At 38.9% G+C, this 21,838-nt stretch overlaps 1 protein-coding gene and 1 long non-coding RNA gene across 4 annotated transcripts in view; one reads left to right on the forward strand and one right to left on the reverse strand.

Moving 5' to 3' along the window:
- The window catches only part of LOC103876841, a 60,610-nt gene extending 46,358 nt beyond the window's left edge, over positions 1-14,252 (reverse strand). Inside the window, exons 1-3 of the long non-coding RNA XR_002516596.2 lie at positions 14,163-14,252; positions 13,784-13,872; positions 169-268 (exon numbers count right to left, since the gene is read on the reverse strand). This is a non-coding gene — a long non-coding RNA (uncharacterized LOC103876841). The remainder of the gene's footprint in view (positions 1-168; positions 269-13,783; positions 13,873-14,162) is intronic.
- Positions 1-21,838, forward strand: part of TTC27 (tetratricopeptide repeat domain 27) — a 179,743-nt gene that overhangs the window by 99,233 nt on the left and 58,672 nt on the right. For all 3 annotated transcript variants that reach the window (XM_003908490.3, XM_009183967.2, XM_021924742.2), the window contains one exon: positions 20,162-20,389. In XM_003908490.3, the coding sequence (XP_003908539.1) occupies positions 20,162-20,389 (228 nt within the window). The remainder of the gene's footprint in view (positions 1-20,161; positions 20,390-21,838) is intronic.

Here is a 21,838-nt window from a genome sequence, read left to right on the forward strand (position 1 = left end):
GAAAACTTTTAAATGTTTTCTCTGATTTCCATTGGGACAGATTATTTTATGTGTATGCGTGGTGGTATGTGTATAGAAGAGAAAAGTGGACTGAGATTGGGATTTGACATGTAAGAGACTAACAAGAGCTTTGAAGACGTGGCATTTTCGTTTCTTTCCTTTACTCACCTTCTCCCGTAGGATGACTTCAAAGTGAAATATTTGGAATTATTTTAATGATCACTGGGTTGCCTGATGATCAGATGCTGTGGGCCTCAAGGGAGGTTACCTAGGAGAGAGAGTGGGAGCAGTTGGCTTGGTCTGTAAAAGAAAATCCAAAGGGGTGATGACCCCTCTGGAGGCAGAAGAGTTGTCAAGTGTGTAATGCACATTTAATTCCACCCTGAAATTGGGTCAGGAGGGAAAATGTTGCAATATTTGCATCTGTTATTAATCAGTTGTTTTTTCCCCTCATACATAAACAGAATTTTAAGAAGCATAAGGGGCTCTGCGTTGTAGGTCACTTTAAAAACTGACACATTGAAATCATATGTTAAATTTTGGATTAAAAATTCAAAAGACTTAAGTTGACTACACAGGCAAGCAGAGTAAAGCCCACAAATTAGATCATTTATACCTACAGTCAACCTTTTGCCATCACCCTAAAAAAGAGCAATAGTGGTTCAAGCATGTGTTTTTCTTAAATACCTTCCTAAGTATGTCTATTTTAGTTTAATAGTGAAAGTTGCATTTCTTTCACTAATCGATTAATGGCAGTGAAGGTCTTTGAATTGTATTGACTTAAGGAGAAACCAGAATAAGAACAAAGCTTTACTGTGGAAGATTATCGACTGGGCATGGTGGTTCACACTTGTAATCCTAACACCTCAAGAAGCTGAGGTGGGAAGATCGCTTGAACCCAAGAGTTCAAGACCAGCCTGGGCAACCAAGTGAGACCCCATCTCTACAAAAAAAAAAAAAAAATTAAAAAATTAAAAATTAGCTGGGTGTGATAGTGCATGCCTGTAATCCTAGCTACTTGGGAGACTGAGGGAGGATGATCACTTGAGCCTGGGAGGTTAAGGCTACAGTGAGTTGTGATCACACCACTGCACTGCAGCCTCTGTGACAGAGCAAGACCCTATCTCAAAAAAAGATTGATAGAGTTATAATATTTTTATCCTGGAAAAGAACCCCATAAACATCCATTCTAGCTCCCTTCTTCTGTAAATAAGGAAAGGTTTCCCTTATGATTTGCTTCAGATCACAAGCTGGTTATTGACTACTTGTAAGGTAGTATGGCATGGTGGCTAAAAGCATAGCCTCTGGTCTCTGGCTGCTGGTAGTCAAATGCCAGCCTTGCTTCATGCTAGCTTTGTGATGTTGGGCAAGTTGCTTTCATCTATCTTCCTTGTCTTAGTTTCCTCATCTGGAAGCACTTAATCTATTTGCTTTATAGGTTTTTGTGAGATAATGTGTGTAAAGTACATACAATGGTGTTTACCTCATAATGTGACATGAGTGCTTGCTGCCATTACTTGCTATGATTCTATGAGATGTTTTTTCTTCATATTTTAATGTCTCTAAAATTGGAATGTATTTAACAATTGATGGCATCTTCCTTTTGCTCTAAGTCAGGTGACTGTCCTGTCAGGTTGTCCATACCCATGCATGTGAAAGCTAATTATAGCTACATTTAGGCCACCATTTCAGTTGAGTTGTGGACACGGTGTCAGCACTACATATGTTGTGTTTAATTGCCATTTAAAATATCTTCAAAAGGATTTCATTATGATTTGGCACTGAAACAAAAAGTTATTGAATACAGAGAAAAAGAAAACCAAAGTAGAGAAATGAAAATTTGGTGTTACTGAAATAAACATTTGCCACTGGGTAAATCATCCCAATTCCATTTACTTTTCTTTAAAAGCAGCAACCAAGTGCTTTATGGGAGCCAAGAAAGAAGGATACCCAAAAGTAGATGAAGCTTTGTTTTGTACTGAGATGTATAAAGAAAGGTTGTCATTTAAAATGTCAATCAACGTATTGAAGGCGGGAAGAATTGCCAAATTTTTCTGAATAGATTGAAAAAAATCAAAGCAAACAAGAGGCATTAGGTTATGAATTAAAACCATTTTTTCTTTCATTGACAGAGTTTGTCTTACAACTGATAGCATCTCAAATTTAATGAAATATAGTAATGTATTTCTTCGGCGACTTAAATATCTTTTTAGTGCCCATTGTCTGACACTAAAGTAGTACTCAGATGTTTGTTTAACAAAGGAATGAGTGGATGAATGAATATCTTGACTTCCAGTCTGATGTAGTTCCCGCTGCATCATTCTTTACTGTGCTAGTCTTTTTACATTGGCCAGGAAATAAGTAATAACTTTATATAAAAATATGGTAGTTTCTGAAATAGTAATATTTGAAATAAACAAGTTGGTAAATCACAAATACTCAAAACATATTTTAGAATATTAATTTAATTATTTTTAGAAAGTATGGAAAGATGAGACTTTCCTTAATTGCAGGAGAAAAAACATAATGAATCCATCCCCTTCAGAGAAGGGATTTGACTATGTCTCCCTAAGCAGTTGTGATTATTATTATTTTTTTAAATGTGTACATGACCTTGTAAGAATTGTCCGTAATAGGCTGGGTGCCGTGGCTCACGCCTGTAATCCCAGCACTTTGGGAGGCCGAGGCAGGTGAATCACGAGGTCAGGAGACCATGACCATCCTGGCCAACATGGGGAAACCCCGTCTCTACTAAAAATGCAAAAAATTAGCCGCGCGTGGTGGCAGATGCCTGTAGTCCCAACTACCGGGGAGACTGAGGCGGGAGAATGGCGTGAATCCGGGAGGCGGAGCTTGCAGTGAGCCGAGATCGTGCCAGTGCACTGCAGCCTGGTGACAGAGCGAGACTCTGTCTCAAAAAAAAAAAAAAAAAAAAAGAATTGTCTGTAATAATGACAAATGCTTCTGTTTCTAAATCCTCTAGAAAATGTGCATATTTACAATTTTAGACATGTATAGTCATCTACTTTGTCTTAAGTTTTTTGTGAGTTTTAGCCAAACACCCCCCAAAATCTTGATCTTAAAAGTTGATTTTAGTATTTTATTTAACCCATAAAAGACCTCCTTTACCTGTTTTTCTTATGCTATATTTGCAGATTTTTTAAACCACAGACCCAAAAAAGTTTTGCTATAATTTAGAAGCAAGTGTTTTATTTCTAAAACAGCTGATATTCTTTTGGTCATGTGCCAGTAGTTGTCACCACATTTTGATTTAACTAGAAGTCTGTGAAATTGTAATCCTTGCATTTAATGCTCAATTGGCATAATTTATTTTTAAAAGGTGAATTTGGAGAAATGTTTAATTCTAATTATTTTGTTCTGGTGCTCATGTTTACACCCTGCTGTTGTAGGGTATTAGAAATTCTGGCTTAGAAACTACCTGCATACATTCTTGTTATTTAATGACCATAGGCAAAATAGCGAAGATTAATTTTGCTCGACGTTGGTATCAGAACTGGTTTTCACCTGTTAGTATTTAGTATTTAAAGGTTATCTGACCCACTTATAGCAATTTCCCCTAGCTGATGGATGTATTCTTACTTTGTTGAGCAAATTTGATTCTAAATGAGAGACAAAGGCTGAGGGTGAGTAGTTAGGGATAGAGAAGGGTTGGGACCTCTCTTGTTTTCTCTTGTTTCTAGGAAGCAAGGCTTCCCTGAGATTACATGGTCATATCTTTTATTATGCTGCATTTGCAGATCATTGTAATCATGGACTCTTAAAAAGTTTTCCTTTAAATTGCAAGTTAACGTTGTATTTCTAAAACAGCTGAGACTTTTTTAGCAGTTGGTTTGAATTTCCTGTTTTGGGGGCTTTTTTTTTCCCTTGTATCCTAGAGATTCTTTATACAGTTTAAAAGATTTTCCCAGAAGTTCTTTCCCCACACTATAACCAGAATAGTCTTCCTAAAGACAAATTTGCCGTGTCATTCTCACCCCAAGTAACTTCTCTCCGTTTCCAGGGTTAAGTCTGAGCTGTTTCGAATGAGTGGCTTACAGACAATTTTATTTATCTATCTATCTTTCTATCTATCTATCTATTTATTTATTTATTTATTATTTAGAGATGGAGTTTCGCTCTTGTCGCCCAGGCTGGAGTGCAGTGGCACGGTCTTAGCTCACTGCAACCTCCACCTCCTGGGTTCAAGCGATTCTCTTGCCTCAGCCTCCCGAGTAGCTGGGATTACAGGTGTGTGGCCCACACCTGGCTGATTTTTGTATTTTTAGTAGAGATGAGGGTTCATCGTGTTGGCCAGGCTGGTCTCGAACTCCTGACCTCAGGTGATCCGCCCGCCTCGGCCTCCCAAAGTGCTGGGATTACAGGTGTGAGCCATCGCGCCCAGCCTCACTTTATGATCTGGCTCCTGTTTCCGTTGCCAACTGCATTTTCTCCTTCCTCTTTTACCCTGCTTCATACCTACTCTGTCATTCAGGTTGCACCTGAAGTTCCAGCAGAACTTTAATAACTTGAATGAAACTACTTGTAAGTTCTTGATTTTGCAGCACCATCTCACCTCAGACCTTTGTAATTGTTGTTGTCTGTCTAGAACGTTTGTCTTCCTTCAGCTAACTGCTACTTATTCTTTAGGAGATTGCTGTCTACAGAGAGCCTTCCCAGATACTTTCCTCCCACATTTTGTGGTGCTGTCCACCTGTGTACTCCTATAGCACCCAAACTACTCTAGTACCCCATTTGTTGGTTCATCTGATCTACTAAATGTAAGCTGCTTAAGAACCAGACCCGTGTCTATTAAAATAAACAGCTGTTGGCCAGGCGTGGTGGCTCAAGCCTGTAATCCCAGCACATTGGTAGGCTGAGGCGGGCAGATCGCGAGGTCAGGAGATGGAGGCCATCCTGGCTAACACGGTGAAACTCTGTCTCTACTAAAAATACAAAAAAAAAAAAAAAAATTAGCCAGGCATGGTGGCACGCGCCTGTAGTCCCAGCTACTCGGGAGGCTGAGGCAGGAGAATCACTTGAACCTGGGAGGTGGAGGTTGCAGTGAGCCGAGATCGTGCCACTGCACTCCAGCCTGTGTGACAGAGCGACAATCCATTAAAAAAAAAAAAAAAAAAAAATGAAAAACAAAAAACAGCTGTTGCCCCAGAACCTAGCAAAGTTCTGGCATGTAGCAAGAAGTCAATCATATTTGCTGGATGAGTAACTAGTAAGTGATCACTGAATAGTTATCTCATTGAAGCAATTTCCATGTAGGACACTCCTTATGAATATCTGCAGGTGGCAGAAGATACCTCTCCAACCACTGCTTTACTCTTCTCTCTCCAAAAACAAATTGTGAGATTCCTCTGCTCCCATTTGAACCTTCTAACTTTAGGAGTAGAAATAGGAGCAAACCTTCAAGAATTTTGATTCTTGCTCAGTAAATGCTAAGGACACTGTGAGCATATTATTATGTAATGCTATATTTTGAGTGCCTTATATGTACCGCATTCTTTATATAATTATTTTATAATTGTCATATGCTATTCATAACAACTCACAAAATATGGTTTTTTTTTTTTCGCTTTACTGATTAGCATTACTAAGTGGCAGTTTTGGAATATGAGCTCAGACCTTTCTTTCCTTTAAAGCCGGTACCCCTTTCCCCACACCTGCCTCCTGTCGTGGTTATTGTTAATCCCTTAAAAATTGGATATTAGCTTTGTAAGTTAAAACCTGTTGTGCTCACTTGATTGAGAAAAATAGGCAAAATAATTGAAAATATAAATTAGTAATGCAAATAAGAGATGATCAACTAATTGAATAATAAGGCCTGTTTTTAATTACTCTGTTTCATATTGGACCTTGAGTATTTATGTTGGCAAGTAACTTTAAAAAAATCAAGCCAGAGCATGGTGTTGTCACACATATAACTGTGAAAAACAATTAGTGAACATTTGGCTCCATGAGAGAGTAAGTGGGAGTAGGCACCACCACACAGAAGTCTAGCTGGGAGTGTCTGACGGGTGGGGCAAAGCGTTTTGCACTTGTCAGCTCTCAGTTGCTGCTCATAGAATAAGAATTTACACTAGGAGTAAATTGCCATTCTGCTAAAAGGGTTGTTCTTGGTGAGAGTGAAACGTGCTTTGGAGTTCTGTCAGCTGTGCCCCTGTCATCTTTATGTACTATATTGAGGACGTAGAGCACCTTTCAGTGGTCTGTCTCCCTGTTGAGAACCAGCCTCTTCAATAGAATCAGAATCCATTTTTGCTCTCTGCTTCAAGGTAGAAGGCTAGAATTAGACTATGGCCAATGTTTTGTGAGTCCCATGTGTGCCTTTTTTTTTTTTAAATCCTAAAGCTGTTGTCAAGAGGCCAAATCTGGCTAATTGGGGAACCTTAAGTTCTTAGCCTGCCTTTTCTCCATTCCCCTGGAGCAAACCTGTGTTTATTAAGCCTAATTTTGCTCTTCATGTAGTCCTCAAAGATGCTCTTCATAGTTGGAATCATTTCTGGGTCTAGAGCTTGTTTTTTTCCCCTTCATTTTTTACGTGGAGGGCTTCCTATAGTTGTTGATCTGCCAGTTTCGCTTCCTAATATACTGACCAGATGCAAGATCAGATAAGAACCACTCTTATCACACATTAGAATTTTAATTCTTTCCATTAATTCACAAAATTTCCGCTAATTCACAAAGTTTAGGCACAGATCACAGCCAAAAAGGGTAGTTTGTTTTGATCATTCCTTCTCACTCAAGTATGAAAAATTTTCCTGAAATATTTTGTCTACCTTTTCACTGGAGGCTTAGCTTCATTTTTCACCCATATTCTTTACCCCAAACCCAAGGCTTCACCTCTGACAGAATGCTTCCTGGAATCCTAGTAGTGCTTAGGATAGGATCTTCCCTCCCGCAAATCTCAAATTTCCCACATAGCAACTTGTAGAAAACCATATCATCATAAATATAAATGAGCCCCAATATGGCAGGTTTTCAATATATTAGTTCCTTTGCTTGCACATATCTGAAATTCTCAGTTTTCAGCACTGGACTGTTTGATCAGAAAATACACCACCAGGATGGGGAACCCCTCAGATACCCAAAATCCCCTTTCAGACCATCAATTTTGCTCCTCTATGTTTATAGTCCTAAGAAGCGTTGCTTCCTAGTTATCACTATTTGGTTAGAAGGGCATGTGAAATTCAGATTCTGTTATATGACATCTCTATTTACTAGGATAAATTTTTGTTAGATCTGTCCTAATTTAGTCATACGGTGATACTCAGTATTGATTTTAGCTAGAGCATGTCACCTAAAGGAGTTCTCCCGTTGTTCCCAAATGGGAAGGATCTTTTATGTTTCTGTTTAGAATCTGAAGGACCTTAGAAAATACCATTAGCCCTTTGTGACTTTAGTATTATTTCCAGTTGAGTTCATCCAACGTTTATAGACTACCTACTGTTTGCTGGATAAGGATATTCCAAAGATGACTAGTAGACAAAGCTTACTCCCAACACAGTTATAGTCTGATATGATAGATATACATGAGCGAATATTTTAGTAAGACAGTGCTAAGATAAAAGTATATACAGATTCCAAATTCTATGTGGCTCTCATATTTCTAGCTACATATTTCTTTCTCTGCTGTCCTGTTCTAAAGCAATGATCCCCTTGGTTTGTATCTTGCATAGATTCCTGTCTGAGATTTCTAGGGCTCCTGTGATTTTCCACACTTTTAATAAAAAATCCAATGTTTGGTTGAAATTAGCCTAATGTGGAAAAATTTAGTTTTGATCTTCTACTATCAGTAATTTTTTTCTCTTTGACCTCACTTTCTTGCTTCTTCTTGGCCAAGTTCTGTAATCATCTATTTAAATAGTTGATAACGGCAATTTTTCTGTTTTTGGAGAAACTACACAGTTGACCAGTGTGATTATTTATGGAAAATATTAATGTTCCTCGAAGCTCTTTCAAGTCCCCTTTTCCTAGAGGTAGGGCAACCTCAAGTGTCTTGCTTTCCAGTCTGGTTTTCTAATGGAAGGAGTTGAGGAAGAAGATAAACAGTTTAGGGCTTACTGCATCGTTCAGCCTCTCTGAGGTAGGTAAGCCAAAAATGAAGAACAAACTCTCAAAATGTTAGTTTAACTTGTTCATGGTCATTCATTTAGTAAGTAGATTTGACATTTGAACTATCTGATTAAAAGCACGTACATCCATGGCCGGTCGAGGTGGCTCCCGCCTGTAATCCCAACACTTAGGAAGGCGGATCACAATGTCAGGAGTTTGAGACCATCCCACTAACATGGTGAAACCCCATCTCTACTAAAAATACAAAAATTAGCTGGGCATGGTGGTGGGCACCTGTAATCTCAGCTACTCAGGAGGCTGAGGCAGGAGAATCGTTTGAGCCTGGGAGGTGGAGTTTGCAGTGGGCCAAGATCATGCCAGCCTGGGTGACAGGGTGAGACTTCGTCTCGGGGAAAAAAAAAAAAAAAAGCACATATATCCTCACAGATCTTCTTGTAGTTGGAAGTCTATAAACTCGATTATGCAACACAATTTTTTAAGCAATATGTTAAAACTCTTTTGATTGTAAAATAATTAACACATACTAGCTTAGGCAAAAAAGGAAGTTTTATTGGTTCTTGCAACTGAAAATTCTAGTAGACTTCGCATGAGAGCTCCTGCAGGGGCTCAGATGATATCATCAGGACTTTGTAGCTCTCTCCCTGAGGCAGACGTCATGGCCACAGGAAACCCAAGTTAGTAATCTCAGTGGAAAAATATAGTCAATTCCACATCTCTAAAGAAAGATTCAGTGGAAGACTGAAGGGCTTGAGTCATGTGCCTTCTGCCCTCTCATCTGATAGGAACTACCTGGACCACGCATGGAGTGGGTTTTCCTCAGGGAAGAGGAGTTCAATTTTCAGAAGATCAGGGAAGGGATGCTAAACAGGAAAAAAGCAACTGTGATGTCCACTGTGGGGTGGGAGTTTAATGACCTAAATCTGAAGTTGCAAACTGGCAGCTTATGGGTGAATATAGGCCAGAGAGGCAGTTTGTTTGCCTTACACAGTGTTTTGAAATAAATAAATAAATACATAAATAAATATTTTAAGGATATCTCACCTAAAAAAATTCTAGATTTCTTGGCCTCTCTTAAAGAATTGAAAGATGTGGAAACACTGAGCGGCCAGAGTCCCACATCGGTGTCCTAACTGGCTGGAGCTAAGCAGTGACTCTTTCCTTAGGATGCTCATCTACCAGCCCACTACATTCATCTCAAAAATTGGCATGCATCTCTGGGCAATTTAGGGTATGACCCTTACTCTAAATAGTGCAGGTTTCCCTGGTCAAGTAAACAGCGTGTTATTCTGGTTATAATCACAGGTTCTGCTTAAGTCTCGGCCAACTTAGCTTTATGCTGAGATTCACTACTTACGCATAGTCATTGCCGGAAAAAAGTATTAAAATTAATAATTAGTTATGTGGGATTACAACAGATTGTTGAAACAGCTTAGATTTGTATGTATGTCGGTGGGTAATGATCTTTGGAGTTTGCATCTGACAAGATTCGTCCAAGCGCTGCAGGTTCATGGCAATCAGTTGCCCATTTAAATATGTTTTTGTTTGTTTGGGGAATGTATTTTTATTATTTTTAATAGACATTTAGATGGAAAGTTTCTTGCATCGTATAATAATGCACATCTGGCCGGGCACAGTGGCTCACACCTGTAATCCCAGCACACTTTGAGAGGCCGAGGCGGATGGATCACCTGAGGTCAGGAGTTTGAAACCAGCCTGGCCAACATGGCGAAACCCTGACTCTACTAAAAATACAAAAAATTCGCTGGGCGTGGCAGCACATGCCTGTAATCCCAGCTACTTGGGAGGCTGAGGCAGGAGAATTGCTTGAACCTGAGGGGCAGAGGTTGCAGTGAGCTGAGATTGCGCCATTGCACTCCAGTCTTGGCAACAAGAGTGAAACTCCATCTCAAAAAAAAAAAAAAAAGCACATCTGTATATTCCCGTGGGGAAATAGTAACCCATAGCCAGAAATTCTAAAGCTTTTGCATTCTGTGAAGATTTCTGGCCATTCACATTTTGATATTGCAGAAGTGATGTTATGTAGGCCCTGGTACTTTATTTATGTTCACTGGGCACATCTTTTGTAGCTCATTATTTGGTCATAAATTATGTAAATTGAGTGGATAAGTGGAGGAAGACAGAGAAAACAGAACATTTTGGAAAGAGTGAAGAAGAATGAGGAATGCAATATGACTAGCTGAAGAAAGGAAACACTGCAAGCATTGCCCTTGGGAAAGATAATTTTGTTGGCAGAAAGAAGAGGTATAAGATCTCAAGGAGAAAGAATTAACTTATCTAACACAAAAATGTGGGATAGAATTTGAGGAAAGAAGAAGTCAGTTCAGACCAAGCAGGGTGACTGCTCTGGTGTTTCTCACCTTCTCTGGAAAACTACACACCCTGGCCCTTCAGACCCATCCTGCAGTGAATAGAATATCCGGAACTGATACTGTTGGGTAGCAACAAGTTACACACCATCCACCATGTTCCTCGTTTTTAAAAGAGTTGTGGTAGGTGGGAATTGGTGGAGGAAATATATGAAATCCTGAGTACCCTAGCATTTCCAAATGTGAAGATTTTCCTGCTTATGATTTCATTTTTCATTTGTATACAGATGCTTCTTGACTTACAATGGGGTTACCTCCCAACAAACCCAAGTTGAAAATAATTATAAATATAAAAAGCATTTAATACACCTAACTTACTGAACGTCATAGTTTATCCTAGTCTACCTTAAATGTGCTCAAAACACATTAGCTTAAAGTTGGGCAAAATAATGTAACACAAAACCTGTTTTGTAATAAAGTGTTCTGTATCTTATGCAGTTTAAAGTGAAAAGCAGAATGATTTTTTGAGTACTTGATGTACAGTGCCTACCAAATGTGTATTGCTTTTTTACCTTTGTAAATTTAAAAAATTGTATGTCAGACCATTGTAAGTTGGGAACTGTTTATATTTATTTTGTCTTCTTTGCAATGGTTGCAGAATACTAGGTATTAGACTCTGGTAAATCTTCACAATCTATAATACGGTATAGTTTGAAGTAGAATAAATATTTGTAGAGTGGTGTTTTTAAACAAGCAGATTCTTTGAGAGTGTGATTTGATGTCTGAGCCTTGGATCCTATTTTCAGTGTAGGATACCTGGGGAGTATAGTATTTCCCTGTAATCCTTTTTATTTCTGTTAGATTGATAGTAATGTCTCCTCTTTTCTTTCTAATTTTAGTAGTTTGATTTTAAAGATTTAACTTTTGGTTTTTTAATTTTCTCTATTATTTTTTGATCCTCTGTTTTTTAAATTTATACCCTAATTTTTATTTCCTTTCTTCTGCTTGCTTTGGGTTTAGTTTGCTGTTCTTTTTCTAGTGACTTTTGGCGGAAGGTTAGATTATTGATTTGAAAACTTTTTTTTCAATATAGGCATTTATAGGTATAATTTTCCATTGAATCAGGCTTTTGCTACATCCCATAAGTTTCAGCATATTTTGGTTTTGTTTTTATTAATCTCAAAGTGTTTTTAATTTTGTTGTAATTTCATTTCATTGATTATTTAAGAGTATATTGTTTAATTTCCGCAAAATACCTTTTGTTATTGTTTTTGAATTTTATCCCAATTGTGGTTGGAGAACATACTTTGTATGACTTCCGTCTTTTGTCTCAACATTTGCTGAGACTTGTTTTGTGGCCTGTCATATAGTATATCCTGGAGAATGTTTATATGCACTTGACAAGAATGTGCATTCTGCTGTTGGCTAGAGTGTTCTTTAAATGTCTGTTAGGTCTAGTTGGTTTATAGCATTATTCAAGTCTTCTACTTACATCTTTTGTGTAGTTCTTCTGTCCATTTTTAAAAGTTAGGTATTGACATCTCCAAATACTATTGTTCGATTATTTATTTTTCTTTTTAGTTCTTTCAGTTTTTGCTTCATGCAATTTGGAGTTCTTTTAGCGGCACATGTATTTGTGATTGTTACATCTTTCTTGATGGAATGAACATTTTATCATAAAAATATGCCTTTGTTCTAACAATTCTTTTTTTTTTTTCTTTTGAGGTGGAGTCTTGCCCTGTTACCCAGGCTGGAGTGCAGTGTTGTGATCTCGGCTCACTGCAGCCTCTGCCTCCCGGGTTTCAGCGATTCTCCTGCTCAGCCTCATGGGTAGCTGGGATTACAGGCGCCCGCCACGATGCCCGGCTAATTTTTGTATTTTTAGTGGAGACGGGGTTTTACCGTGTTGGCCAGACTGGTCGCAAACTCCTGACCTCAGGAGATCCGCCTGCTTCAGCCTCCCAAAGTGCTGGGATTATAGGCATGAGCCACCGTCCCCGGCCTGAGTTATATTCTTAATGCCTGTACTGGAGATTACTTAAAATAGTTGATTTTAAGTGTTCGTTTAGTAAGTCTAATATCTGGGCATCCTCAGGGATAGTTTCTGTTGATTACCTTTTCCCTGTATAAACATACTGTCTTGTTTCTTTGTATTTGTTTGCCCCAACTGTTATTTACCACCTCAGGCAACTGCAAAATTAATCAGTCATTTCTAGTTGTTTTTTGAAAGGCTTTTCACTGGGCAAGCTTAGAATAGGTCAAATAAAGACAGTCTTGCAAGTGAGCTTTTCCAGGGAACCACTAGACTGGGAATATGATGACAGTTTTCCGGGAATGCAGTTTTAAAAGTATTTCAAATCCATTCTGCCCCCTCCAGTGGCTGCCAGGCCACTAATTATCACGATGATTGCAGGCTCTTGGTTTTCAAGGCTACTACAGAACTGGAGAAGAGGGGGTTGGAATGGTACAAGTTGAAATGCCATGAAGCTTGCTCTTCCTACCAAGATTTAGCCGTTTCTCTTGAATAAATGCTTCCTGTATTATTGCAAGTCTTTGGTTAATTTTCAGAGTTCTGAAAACATTGGTTCTGACACTTTGGGCCAGTTTTCTGGTTATTTTATAGTGGAGGGAATTTTCAGATGTCCTTATACTGTTATGTCCACCTGTGGAATAGTGTTGAACCTAGAATCAAGTTCCTGCTTTTTAACTTAGTGTTCTTTGGGTTGTGGGTGACCAATTGACTAAGAAATCTAAGCTTTATTTCCTTCTCTCAAAAATGGGCATGTTAATGTATACTACTTGGAATTATTGTAGGGATTACTGCATTTAAGAACGAACTGGATAAAAACTAACCTATATATTACTACCAAATGGAAGAATACATAAGTTTAAAAGGTAGAAGTAGGAAAAAAAAAAAAGATTTTATCACTTAGGCCTGTTTTATGGAAGCAGAGCCACTTTGAGTATTTTAGAGAATAAGGGGCTTACTAAAGGAGTTGAATCTTAACACACATGTGAGAAGAGCTAGGGAAATGAAGGTATGGAAGAGGGAATCAGAAGATCAGGGCAAGAATCATTGACTAGTTCACTTGACACATTGGCACAAGTGGGTAAGTCAGAACTTAAGGGAAATCCAAGAAGCCAAATACTTTCAGCCATTGAAATGGGACCATGAAGCAGGGGCTTGTGGAGGGATCTATGGAAAGCCGTTATATCTATATAGCTATTAACCCTGTGAGTCCACACAGCAAATGTCTCATGGGGGCCTGAGGTTGCTGTAGGTCAGCAGAGCCAGCAGTTGGAAGGACAAGGTAGACACACAGAGCATGGGATCTGGGATCTGCAGAGCATCTCCACATCTTGTTTGTTACCGTATTAGACCATGACAACTTTCCAAGAGTAAAGGCTGTTGCTTCACTTCTGCCTTTCAAATCCTTAATAGGTTCTCCCATGATGAACTCTAACATGAAATCAGAAGGAAAAGGGATTTTAGGAAACAGTTTCCAGTTTAAGCAAGTTGACATAGCGTAATCCAGTACATATGACTATGCAAGGGTTTAGTTGTTTAACTTCGGAATTTACTTATTTGGAAAGTTGCAACATACTAGCAGGTACAGATTATTCCATAGACTGTTTTACATAAAGAAGGGTTTCTGACATGGGGAAACTTTTTAAAAGTTTCTTCAAATGGAATATAAGATATTAAAGCATTCTTACAACATATAACATTAAATATTTAATTTAACAAACCTTGATTTGTTTAATAGATGAGTTCCTTAGAGGCGATATATCAAATGGATTTTTATAAATTCAAGATTTCCCTAAGTATTAATATCAACTATATGATAATTTTTAATTGGTTTTCAGTTGACATTGGCACAGAAGTTTTTTAAATCTTAGTTTGTGTTCTGTTAGCATGATGTCATCAAGACCATGGAATGGTGAGACAATCAAGTTCCTTGCAGATTAAATTATATCATAAAGTCCATGTTGTTCTGAGGCAAGATAGGACAAGTGTTCTTCTCTCTGTGCTGGTAAAAGGCTGCTACATCTGGTGTTGTCTGGTTATTGTGTAGAGAAAAGAACATTTGCTGTATCAGTACCCTGCTTCCCATGTAATGATTTATTCCAGCAGAGATTATGTCCAGAACAGTAGCTGTAATCAGAGCCACCACTATGTTAAGTTTATCATAATCCATGACATTTTCCAGGACCCATTTTTGTTCTGCTCAGTTTAAATGGGTAGGTTAAACCACACACACACACACACACACACACACACACACACACAGAGACACACTCACACACACACACACATTTTTGATAATGGCACCAATCTCTGGTTTACTAGATATGCAGTGTTGCTTTGAGTTTACTCTTTTAATGAGAAGAGTACACTTCAGGGGCTTTTGCTTGGCCCTTTATACTGTAGTAGCACTTACTAGAGAATCTGCTGGTTGTTTGATATATCTGATTCACTGTACATTTACAGTGGAGGGAAGAGAAGGGAACTAGAGAAATCACCACCAGGTAGATTCAGAAACTTACTGGGCCTACCATGGGATGGATAGACTTTCATTAACCCAACCACTCATCATGATGATATTCTGAGTCCCAAAGGGTTAACATTAAGAGCTAACCCTGAGAAGATGGGGTATTTCTATTTCCCCAGGATACAATTATTTGGCAAATATTTATGTTTACTTCTTGGGAAAATGCTAGAGAAGAGCTATGATATATCCTTGTTATGTTATTCCAGAGTCCTTCCTGAATGGTATTGGCTTCTTGTTTATTTTTTGTAAAAGGCTGTGAGTCTTTGAAGTGACTCAAAGATAGGAACTGGGTGAGAGACAATGTCTTAGCATGGAGACTCAGGTCAGGCATCTGGTCTCCAAACCTAGAATTTTTTTAATTTAATGTCATACATATCAAGTTTGAACTTCATCAGCTGCCCATCTAGTTTGGAACTGAAGTATCAGGATCAGTCAGTCACTACTCAAGTAAGATCCATGCTAGTCTAACCTAATTATCTAATTATCTCTCTGGCCATGCTTATTGCAAATAACTGTGCTCATCATGCTTCTAGGTTCAGTGCTATCAGCAAGTCTCTCCCACCCTGGGTTCTAATTACCCCCATTAAAATCAAGAAACCCTTTTCAACAAAGGACGTCCATGCTTTTCCCCAGCTTACACGGAACATCTACCATAGCACTTTTCAAAAATGCTGGTTCTCCCATTTAAAATGTAAAAAGGAATATCCTCTTGGCCTTGTTGGGGACATAGTTAGGGGTAGATGAGAAGGTTGCAAGTGATAAATTGACAACAGCCTTTTTGTTCTAAGTTGTTGGATGCCTTCCTGTACATTACACAAAGGAATTTCTGGCATCTCAACTTTGTTTAGTTTTGGCCACATTTGAGTCCAGATTTTAGTCAAGCAGTTGAGCAAATAATTTAGAACCATCCCCAGCTGCTTGAGTTAGCACTGCGAATCAAAAATTTCTGATGAATATCTTAATTCAGCCTGATTTAATTTATGATCCTTTTTCTTTCTGGTCTAGCATGGTTAGAATCTCTTTTACCATATGGTCCCAAGGTTTTCCCTCTGTAAATTAACAAAATGAACCGTTCTTTTTGCATGTTGGTTTATTTTTATGTCTGGAGGCAATGAGGGATGGAAGGGTACAGTCATTATGGTGTCTTTAAGCAAAGTAGCACTAGTCTTATTAGATACACTCTGCTGGTATAGGAAACTTAGTAGATTTGGGTAATTTCTGTTATTTAAATCCTTCCAAATGTCTCCATTTAAATCCTTGGATCCTTCTCTTTCATAATCAGTGCCCTTTTCTGCTCCTGGCCAGGATGAAGTAACTGGTACTAGACTTACCCTTTCTTTAAACAATGGTTGCAGTTCCTATTGCTGTATAACAAACCTACACAAAACTTAGTGGCTTAAAACAACAGCAATCATTGTTTCTCTCTCATGGTTTCTGTAGAACAGGAATTTAGGAAGGGTTTGACTGAGCAGTGGTCTGGCATCACTCATGTAGTTGCAATCAGATGGTGGCGGGTCTCGGACACTTGGAGACTGGCTGAACAGCTGTCTTCATCTAATGTCAGGGCCTCTCAGTGGGATTTCTACACATGAATTAGCTAGGGCTTCTTCACAGCATGGTGACTGCAGGGAGTAGGGCTACTTACCGAGCAGCTCAGGACTCCAAGGAGGATTCCAAGAGAACCACACAGAGGCTGATTGGCCTGTTATACCCCAGCTTTGAAAGTCGCATAGTGTCACTTTTACCATAGTCCCACGCTCACCCAGAGCAATCGCTAAAGAGTATAAAATGATGTATAACTGAAAGCCAATAGAGAAAATAAAATGGAAGACTAAAGCATACTCGATTAATCCAATCAAATACCCTAACTTTTTTTTTTTTTTTTTTTTTGGAGACAGAGTGTCTCTCTGTCACCCAGGCTAGAGTGCAGTGGCTTGATCACAGGTCACTGCAACTTCCGCCTCCCACTCTGCCTCCCATGCTCAAGTGGTTCTCTTGCCTCAGCTTCCTGAGTAGCTGGGATTACAGGTGTGTGCCACCATGCCCAGCTAATTTTTGTATCGTTAGTAGAGACAGGGTTTCACTATGGTGGCCAGGCTGGCCTTGAACTCCTGGCCTCAAATGATCCACCCACATTGGCCTCCATTACAGGCTCGAGCCACTGCGTCGAGCCCAAATGCCCTAACATTCACATAGAACTAGTGAAACTGGGCCGGGCACGGTGGCTCACACCTGTATCCCAGCCCTCTGAGAGGCTAAGGTGGGCAGATCACTTGAGATCAGGAGTTCGAGACCAGCCTGGCCAACATGGTGAAACTCCCTCTCTACTGAAAAATACAAAAATTAGCTGGATGTGGTGGTACATGCCTGTAATCCCAGCTATTCGGGAGGCTGAGGCTGGAGAATTGCTTGAACCCGGGAGGCGGAGGTTGCAGTGAGCCGAGGTCATGCCAGTGCACTCCAGCCTGGGTGACAGAAGCAAGACTCCATCTCAAAAATAAAAATAAAACAAAAAATAAAAATAAATAAAAATAAAAGAACTAATAAAACAATTCATTCTACATTTTAATTCAGCTATCCTATAGGAGCAGTATCTACCTACTTTTGATTTTGGCTATACCAGGTTGGTAGCTGCAGGGGAAAATAAATTCTTCTAGATAATCATAGAAATTCCCTGGTTCTCTGACCTGGGGGATTTAAAACACTGAATGTCATTTGCTTTCTTTGAGCTGTCTAGTGAACTTGGAAACAGCCAACTTACCTCACAGTTGTTGTATTCCCTCATAATCTCCTATCACTCAATACACAAAGCCATGCATTAGGTAGGTGTCTTAGTTCCGTTACCACACATGATAACTTAAGTAATTCTTTCATCACGGGATATCATGGACTACCAGTGTTTCACCCCCTCATGATCACTGCAGCCTCTCTGTCTTCAAACCCAACCAGATCAGATACCAATCACATATTTCCATTTGCCCTAGGAGTACATTGCCTGAAATGATTCCTATACCCAGTTACTATAATGGTCATTGTTTAATTATAGACCACTACAGTACACTGTAACTGGCTAAAGCACAAAGAAATTTATTAGGTGAATTGGCTTCCAGAATTTCTAGGGTGATGTGGGTACCATACTGTCAATACCAGGCTGTCAAGAGATATGCCTTCAATCACGTGGTAAGATGATTTCAGCAAAAATTCTGCTGCGGCTACAGTCTGTGGTTGAATACGTCTCTTTATAGGTGACTAGAGTTATAGTTAGATACTTCAATAGCTATTGTATTATGTTTGAAGAGAGGAATTACATGGATTATATTCTAAAACTTTATGTTTATTTTGCCTATTTGGGACTTAGCATTATTTTTTCTTAGAAACTGTTTTATAAATTCCAGTTTCACTTTTAGATTAGGTCTAAAAGCATACATAACCTGTACTATATCAGAAATGCAGAGGAGCCAACATCCAAAGACACTTTTAGAAGCACAGTCTTCTTTTAAAAGATTTCACAAACATTAGACTGCTTAAGGAGTAAAGATATGCCCATCTAAAGAAAATCAAACGTACAGACTTTCGGATTGCCAACTGATGTATGTTAGGGGCTTTAAAGTCTCATTTTAGCTACTAAAGGATGGCTTTCCTAGATATGTACATCCATTTTGGCAATGGCTATCTTAGCATCCTTGGCAGCACCACTGCTGTTTACGTGAAGATGTGTGTATGAGGATGCAAAGTAGACCTGCTACTGTGCTGCTCGCTCTATGTTGAAATTTATCAGAAGTGGGGTGGTGGACATGGAGGTGGGAGGGAGTTGAGGAGTGGTGGCAACAAGTACACAATTAGCCTGAGTGATGAGGTAGCTCCAAACTGTGGACATACGAGAATAATGCCGAAGTCTGTGCAGTGTATTGAGGATGACTTTTAATTTCTAAAGTGAATGGGCTGTCTGGAATCAGATAGGTCTAGTATGAGCAAGTGTTATCTGTGAGGTAGGATGTAGTTTGATTAAGAGGTACGTTTTAAGCAGTGCCTATTAAGTTGTATGTAAATTTATATACAATTTAATAGACATTGCTAAAAATCCCTCCTTTATAAATTCCTCAGTGACCCCAGGCTCCCTAACCATACCATTTTGAAAAAGGAGAAACATGCTTTTCATTGCCTTTGGGTAGAGGTGAATGAAAGAGACTGCTGTAAAATATGGTCACAGTGGCGACACCTGGCGCAGGTAATGGGTCCACCTGATACCAGGAAGTAAACCTCTCTTCGGTGCATTTCCTTGAGGACCCCAGAGGGCCAGTGAAGCAGTGTTCCCCTTTTATTCCTCGTTCCTTTCTTTTACTTGCACCTTAGAGGCATACCTCTTTTTGTTGCATTTCACTTTATTGCACCTCACAGATACTGCGCCTTTTACAAATGGAAGGTTTGTGACAACCCTGTGTCAAACAAGTCTGTCAGCACCATTTTTCCAACCACATGTGCTTACTTCATATCTCTGTGTCAGCATTTTTTAGCAATTAAGCTGTGCACATTGTTTTTTTTTAGACATAATGCTATTGCACACTTAACAGACTACAGTATAGTATAAAAACAACTTTTTTTTTTTTTTTTGGAGTCAGAGTTTCACTCTTGTTGTCCAGGCTGGAGTGCAATGGCACAGTCTTGGCTCACTGCAACCTCCGCCTCCTGGGTTCAAGTGATTCTCCTGCCTCAGCCTCCCACCCAATAAACTGGGATTACAGGCAAGCAACCGCCACCATGCCCGGCTAATTTTTGTATTTTTAGTAGAGACAGGGTTTCATCATGTTGGCCAGGCTGGTCTTGAACTCCTGACGTCAGGTGATCCACCCGCCTCAGCTTCCCAAAATTCTGGGATTCCAGGCGTGAGCCACCATGTCCGGCCAAAAACAAATTATATATATCCTAGAAACCAAAAGCTTTGTGACTTGCTTTATTGCAATATTCACTTTATTGCGGTGGTCTGGAACCAAACCTGAAATATCTCTGAGGTATGCCTGTATTTATTTTGTATTGGTCCTCTTACTCAACCTGTGTCCTTGATGTGTGAAATAAGAAATCTCAAACGTTGAAAATAAAAATTTGGATTGTGTGAGATTAAAGATGTGTATTTGCTTAAAAAAAAAAAAATAGCAGTTAGTCGCTCTTAAGCAATTTCATTATTTCTATTGTTTCTAGGCAGAAGAGATCCTTAGACAAGAGTTGGAGAAAAAAGAAACACCAAGTTTATACTGCTTGCTTGGAGATGTCCTTGGAGACCATTCTTGCTATGACAAAGCCTGGGAGTTGTCCCGGTACCGCAGTGCTCGTGCGCAGCGCTCCAAAGCCCTCCTTCATCTTCGGAACAAGGAGTTTCAAGAGTGTGTAGAGTGCTTCGAACGCTCGGTTAAGATTAATCCCATGCAGGTTAGACAACTCATAACCCCCTGCTGCTCTCAGTGCTTGTGCTGTTCTTTGGATTTAATCTTACAGAATGAGTATCCATTTTCTAACCTGATAACTGGTGAGTTTGTTTTTGACAGCTAAGAACTTAGTCTCTAATAGACTTCTTGCTTGTTGTAAACTTGCTTGTTGCAAAAAGTGGATAGGTATGTTTTTTTAAATTCACTTTCTATTACTTTAACTTTCTGTTTCATTTTGTTATTTTTTCCCCTTCATTGTCCTTAACTATTGACATACAACTATTAACATTAGGTACAGTTTTGAGCAGATACGTTAGGAAGAAAATGAACAAGAGTCAAAACTGCAGACAGCATAGGGCTTTGCAAGTATTTGCTGAAATCAGTAATGAAAGAAAAACCTTTATATAAATAGGATAATGTATATAATGGATTCTTGATCATTTTAAGAAAAACGTGTATTTATATATACACAAATAACTTTAAATGTTAAAAAGTTTTTAAAGGTTTGAAAAAACAATACAAAAGGGTCTGGATCTTTAAACTAAGTGACATGATAAATCCACAGGAGTGGACCTAATTTTGAGGGAAGAGAGATTAACCTTATTTTGTGCTTAATGATATTCAGTTATCAGAATGTCTTATTATTAGAAATGGTCATTTTTTCTACCAAATTTATTTATAACTGCCTTCCCATTTCACCAATCAAAGGCATGTATAACTGTCAATCATGGCTCTTGAAAAACATGCACACTGATTTGCCGTAATCACCAGTTAAAATACTAACTTATTATTAGTGGCTAATGTTCACCAAGCACTTACTGTGAGCCAGGTAACTCATTAAACATTTTGCTAGTATTCGAATCCAGATGGTCTGATTCCAGAGCCTACACTATCTTTTTTCTTTAATTGTGGTAAAAAACATAGAAAAATTACCATCTTAACCATTTTTAAAAGTACAGTTCAGGGCCAGGCGTGGTGGTTCACGTCTATAATCCCAGCACTTTGGGAGGCCGAGGGATCACTTGAGCTCAGGAGTTTGAGACCAGCCTGGGCAACACAGTGAGACCTCATCTCTGAAAAAAATAAATAAATAAAATTAAATGAAAGTACAGTTCAGTAGTGTTAAGTACATTCCCATTGTTGGGCAACCAATCTCCAGAACTTTTTCATCCTGTAAAACCAAAACTCTATTCTCATTAAACAACTCCCTGTTTCCCCTTCGGTCCCCATCCTGGCACCTGCAACCACCATTTGCTTTCTCTCTTATGATTTTAGCTGGGTAACTATCTTATGATTTTTACTAGGTAACTCGTAAAAGTGGAATCATACAATATTTGTCCTTTTGAGACTGACTTATTTCACTTAGCATGATGTCGTGAAGGTTCCTTCATGTTGTAGCATGTGTCAGAACGTCCTGCCTTTTTAAGGCTGAATAATATTCCATTCTGTGTAC

Source organism: Papio anubis, chromosome 14 (genome assembly GCF_008728515.1).
Source record: "Papio anubis isolate 15944 chromosome 14, Panubis1.0, whole genome shotgun sequence".
NCBI lineage: Eukaryota > Metazoa > Chordata > Mammalia > Primates > Cercopithecidae > Papio > Papio anubis.